Here is a 6,025-nt window from a genome sequence, read left to right as displayed (position 1 = left end):
CTATCACTTCCCAACTTGGGGACAACTGGGTACCATTGTGTTTCTGCATGAGTTCCTGCTTTCCTTCATGCCATTTACGAGTCATGGCCAAACCGGTGACATACACACACTCAAGGAGTAGGCTTCTTTGAGGCAGGTAACTCCTAGCGTTCACCGTTTAAAAGCAAACCTTTTGGGGATGCACCTTCAGTTTTGATCAAGCGGGAAAAGAAGCGTCTCTCAGCTATTGCGACAACTGGCCTGGCCCCAGCATACGTCATCGTCTGATAAATTTGTCTCTTGCTTAGTTGGCACACTGAGTGCAGCCTTCAGCTCACCCTTCCGGAACTTATGGCAATTCCATAACATGATCAAATGCACCATTCCGAGCAGTGACCCACTGAAGGATTACAGCAACTATGGTTGCTATTGTGGCCTTGGCGGCAGTGGGACTCCAGTGGATGACCTGGACAGGTAAATAACTTAGTTCCTTCTTACAAATGCACTCACTTTACTAGCCATTGCGTTTTCTCCTTATATTGTAGGTCAGCTAGAAGGTCTGCATTCCAGACGTCCCTTTTAACTGCAGAAGTGTTTACTTTTTGTTTACTACATCTGTGCATCACTTTCCTCCCCAATGGTGACCCAAATTACTTATAACATTCTCGCTTTCCCCGTTTTATCCTTGCAACAACCTTGTGAGGTAGGTTAGGCTAACAGTATGTCACCCAGCAAGCTTCCATGGCAGAGTGGGGATTTGAACCTGGATCTCCCAGATTCTAGTCCAGCACTCTACTACACCACACTGGTTCTCAGTGGAACTCAGCACTGGAATCTCTTGGTTTAATCCGAATCCTTTTGCCATCAGAAAAACCCATGGAGGGTAGATCTAAGATAACTGAATGCAACTTTCATGGCAAGCACAGCCAAATCCCCATAACTAGGGTTGCCAGGTTCCAGGTAGTAGCTGGAGATCTCCTGCTATTACAACTGATCTCCAGCTGATAGAGACCAGCATACCTGGAGAAAATGGCCGCTTTGGCAATTGGACTATATGGCATTGAAGTCCCTCCCCTCCCCAAACCCTGCCCTCCTCAGGCTCGCCCCCAAAACCTCATCAGCCTTTTACAGTTGTGTAATCTGTAACTAGACCACAGAGGGTTCAGTCGTGTGAAGTGTCTCCTCCAGATAGTAGCTGGAGATCTCCTGCTATTACAACTGATCTCCAGCCGATAGAGATCAGTTCACCTGGAGAAAATGGCCGCTTTGGCAATTGGACTCTATGGCATTGAAGTCCGTCCCCTCCACAACCCCCGCTCAGGCTCCGCCCCAAAAACCTCCCACTGGTTTCAAAGAGGGACCTGGCAACCCTAGTTTTGCTTCACCTCTTGTGGGAGCCATTTTGGGATGGTATTCACCTTACCCTCTCAGAATTTCAAGGGTGTTCACAGGCTGAAAAATGTTGCAGACCCGCAAACAAGAGGGTCATTATTTTCATATCCTGCTTGCAAACTTCCTGGGTTGGGGGCTAGCTGGGCATTGTTGCAAACACAATGCAGGGCTAGATGGAACTTGGTGTGATCCATAGGCTTGCCAACTTCCAGGTGGTGGCTGGAGATCTGCTATTACAACTGATCTCCAGCTGACAGAGATTAGTTCACCTAGAGAAAATGGCTGCTTTGGCAATTGGACTCCATGGCATTGAAGTCACTCCCCTCTCCAAACCCCGTCCTCCTCAGCTCCACCCCCAAAACCATCAGGTATTTCCCAAGCCGGAGCTGGCAACCCGAGTGATCCATAGGGTTGCCAGGTCCCTCTTCGCCACTGGTGGGAGGTTTTTGGGTCGGAGCCTGAGGAGAGTGGGGTTTGGGGAGGGACTTCAGTGCCATAGAGTCCAATTGTCAAAGTGGTCATTTTCTCCAGGGGAACTGATTTCTATTGGCTGGATATGAGTTGTAATAGCAGGAGATCTCCAGCTATTTCCTGGAGGTTGGCAACCCTATTGATCCAGCATGGCTATCCCTAAATTCTTGCCAGACCCTGTGTATTGTTCTGAATGCTTCTGCTTGCTGAACAGGTGCTGCCAGATTCATGACAACTGCTATGGAGATGCCCTTAAACACCGTGACTGTAAATTCCTCATGGACAACCCCTACACAAAGACCTACAGCTACAGCTGCTCTGGCAGTGATATCACCTGCAGCGGTAACATACATCTTCACATGATACTTACTTGTAGGGACCAAGCACATGCTTTGCTTTGCTTGCAGACTCTTCCAGGTAGGGTTGCCAACCTCCAAGTACTAACTGGAGATCTCTCGCAATTTCAACTGATCTCCAGCCGATAGAAATCAGTGCACCTGGAGAAGATGGCCTCTTTGGCAATTGGACTCTATGGCATTGAAGTCCCTCCCCAACCCCCCCCCTCCTCAGGCTCCACCACCAAAACCTCCCACCGGTGGCAAAGAGGGACCTGGCAACCCTATCTCCAGGAGACAGAAATCAGTTCCCCTGGAGAAAATGACCACTTTGTCAATTGGAAACTATGGCATTGAAGTCCCTCCCCTCCCCAAACCCAACCTTCCTCAGGCTCCGCCCCAAAAACCTCCTGTCGGTTGCAAAGAGGGACCTGGCAAAACTATTAACCCTCCATATATTTAGTTTGAAATGACAGCAGGGAGCAGCTTGTCGGTAGGGTAGCCAACTTTCAAGTGTCACTAGGGTTGCCAACTGCCAGGTAGTAGCAGGAGATTTCCTGCTAATTCAACTGATCTCCAGCCGATAGAGATCAGATCACCTGGAGAAAAATGGCCGCTTCGGCAATTGAACTCTATGGCATTGAAGTTGTTGGATGCAAGAAGGCCAGACCCCACTCACTGGTACAGATTTTCACCAAGAATGAGGACGACTCAGGTTTTTAGAAGCAAAAAGGTTAATTTATTTTGCCGGCAGGAAGAGTTCTGCTCAGGACAGAAAATTAAACTCTTCAAAGACATCACACATCTCACGGCAGTTTTTATACAATTTCACAGTTCTTTGTCTACCTTTCTTGGACTCTTGCCCCATGATCTCACTTCGAAGCATTCTATGCCAGTGCCCACCCCGTGAAGTAGCATGGGCCTGCCTCTTGCTACAGTCATCCAATTAACTTAATTGGTGCAACTATCTTTATTTTTATGCCAGCCTCTATAACTGGCCAGATTCCCGGTTTCGCTCACCGTGTTAGAGATAACACACCTGAGAGAGACATACCTTATACCTTCTAATTCTATTTTGGCATGCCCTTTCCAATTAACTGTCAACTTGGCATATTTTCATCCTGCTGAAGAAGTCTGATCTAATCCTTGGAATGGTTTTTAAACTTCTGCCTTACCTAATAAACTTTTGCACTCTTGCTGAGTTCTTCGAGGAGAGTCAGATCCCTCCTGGCCTAAACATTTAAAACTTATACATACATCCCTTTAAGTGCTTACTATTATACGGTGGTATCTTTAATAATTTGTGTGCCCATAAAATCTGAATAACATACCTTCTTTGTAAGCCACTGGTTCCCAACCGGGGGTCCGCGGACCCCCAGGGGTCCGTGAGAACTAAATTAAGTTCTGCGAAACAAAGTTATAAACCCATAATAAATTAATATTTTCAATTAAAAGTTCTCTATTATAAAAATATATTCAAATATTATTTTAAGCTTAATGTTTAAATAACAGTTATGATTAAAGTTTATTTTCAAATTCTCGGAATTTTTATTTTGAACCTTGGGGTCCCTGCACCGAACAAAAAAGTCCTAGTGGTCCCTGGTCAAAAAAAGATTGGGAACCACTGCTGTAAGCTATTTTAACTTATGTGGTTAACTGTTGTGATATACAGTGTAAGCCAAACAAATTGAGATTTTACACTTCCTTCAAAGCCCCTCCCCTCCCAAACCCTGCCCTCTCCAGGCTCCGCCCCCAAAATCTCCCACCAGTTGCAAAGAGGGACCTGGCAACCCTAAGTGGCACCTGGAGGCCTCCTGCTATTACAGCTGATCTCCTGACAACAGAGATCAGTTCCTCTCTGGAGAAAACAGCTGCTTTGGAGGGTGGACTCAATTGCACTGTACCCTGCTGAGGTCCCTCTCTTCCCCAAACCCCACCCTCCCCAGGCTCCACCTCCAAATCTCCAGGTATTTCCCAACCCAATATTTAGGTGCCAACCCTAAACACGAAAGAAACATTTCTATGTAATTTTCAGAATATATGCTTGGCCCGGCAGATCATTGTTCCTGTTTACTCACGCAGAGGCCCTTCGCAGCTGTACTACTCAAAAATATTCCCAGCGAAGATGGGGGGGGGATAAACGTAGGCCTTTATGCATACAAGCTACTTAGCCGCCCCAGAGATTTCTGTTTTTCTATTTTTACTGCTGGTGAGAATTCTTCCTAAAGAGGAAGAACAATCTTGGCTTTTTGCTGCTAGAGAAAAGGGGGTGGGGGGTGTTGTTTTCCGACACCAGCACGCCCCTCTGAGAAGTCCTCCACCATTCACTTCTTTCTTCCCCCTCCAGAAGAGAATGACCCGTGCGCGGCATTTATCTGCAGCTGTGACCGAAGCGCTGCCATCTGCTTTGCGGGAGCTTCGTACAATGAGGAATACAAGATACTGGACACCAGCAAATACTGCAAATGAAACTCATCTCGTACAAGTGCACAGGAACCAAACTTTTGCTGAGTTTTTGTGTAGGCTGTTTCCCTGAGCAGGATCTCACAAACACTTCTTGGGGAGAACAGAAAGGACAGATTTAGGGATGCAAGAACGTGTTAAGGTTTCTTTACAGCAAAGGGATCGCCCTCTAATAAAATTCGGCATCTAAACTATTTTTGTTTACATTGTTTTCTTTGGGTTTCTTTCTTTTGTACAAAGCCTCATCTTGACAGTGGTGTTGGTTTTCCCTCAATACCTGTTAACGGAAGGAAGGAAGAGCAAGGCCTAGGGCTGGTGGGATTACAGTGCCCCATTTGTCTTCAGGATATCTGGGTTCAGATGCCCATTGAACCATGAATAGAGTTGCCAGCTCCGGGTTGGGAAATACCTGGAGATTTTGGGGGTGGAGCCTGAAGAGAGCAGGGTTTGGGGAGGGGAGGAACTTCAATGCCACAGAGTCCAATTGCCAAAGCAGCCATTTCCTGCAGGCGAACTGATCTCTATCGGCTGGAGATCAGTTGTAATAGCAGGAGATCTCCTGCCACCACCTGGAGGTTAAGAAACCTATGCTGAAATAGTGTAGACTAAAGAAAAAAGCAGCACGAGGCTCATATATACAAATCAAAAAGCAAGACTAACTATTGGAGTAATGATTATATTTTTTCAAGCAATTTGCAAACGCAACTCCATAGGGAAACAAAAATATATATTGGCGTGTTGCCGGACACACCCGCCAGAGAACAAGGCTGCCACGCAGGGCTTAAGGCAATAAACTATAACTTATAACAGTTAACTGATAACAGCCTCACCGAGCTTGTAATTTATGAACTGCCCCGCAGGGCTTAAAGCAATAAATTATGTGACTTGTGACAGTTAACTAAAAAATAGCCTCACCGGGCTGACAGTATTTGAACTAAAGCATATACAAAAAAGGCAACCCCGTAGGGAAACAATATGTATGTGGATATATCAGACACACAGGGCTTTCAGTAGGCTAAAAAGACTCTTCAATCTGTAGTTTCTCTGGTAAAAAAGCCTTACCGGGTTAAATTCATAACATGAGTTAAAGCAGCACTCATAAAGATAACAGCACAGACTGTGCAGTCACATTAAGCACCAAGAAATAAGCAAAATTCTTCAAGCAGCAACCAGTGGCAAGTACGCGCGTTTCAGTCCGTGACCTTCATCAGCTTGCCCATAAAATGGGAGGAGCTGTCAAACAGTCATGCAGAAAATTCATGAGCGTTTCTAGAGTACAACAAGACAATAACGTTTTAAATGGATTGCTGACAAACTTAAAGGTTTCCTGAAACATAGTCAAAAGCATGTAAATTATAAAGCTTACCAACTCCATAGAAGCAAGT

General features: G+C 45.8%; 1 protein-coding gene across 1 annotated transcript; it reads left to right on the top strand.

Moving 5' to 3' along the window:
* The first annotated feature begins 331 nt into the window (after positions 1-331).
* LOC130486095 (phospholipase A2-like) lies at positions 332-4,646 on the top strand. Its single transcript, XM_056859294.1, has 3 exons — positions 332-453; positions 2,057-2,184; positions 4,525-4,646. Exons 1-3 carry the CDS (start codon positions 347-349, stop codon positions 4,644-4,646), a joined length of 357 nt encoding a protein of 118 aa, XP_056715272.1. The 5' UTR covers positions 332-346.
* Positions 4,647-6,025: the final 1,379 nt, after the last annotated feature.

Source organism: Euleptes europaea, chromosome 13, assembly GCF_029931775.1.
Source record: "Euleptes europaea isolate rEulEur1 chromosome 13, rEulEur1.hap1, whole genome shotgun sequence".
NCBI lineage: Eukaryota > Metazoa > Chordata > Lepidosauria > Squamata > Sphaerodactylidae > Euleptes > Euleptes europaea.
The sequence above is the reverse complement of the archived record's forward strand: the minus strand, read 5'-3'. Positions and strand labels throughout refer to the sequence as shown.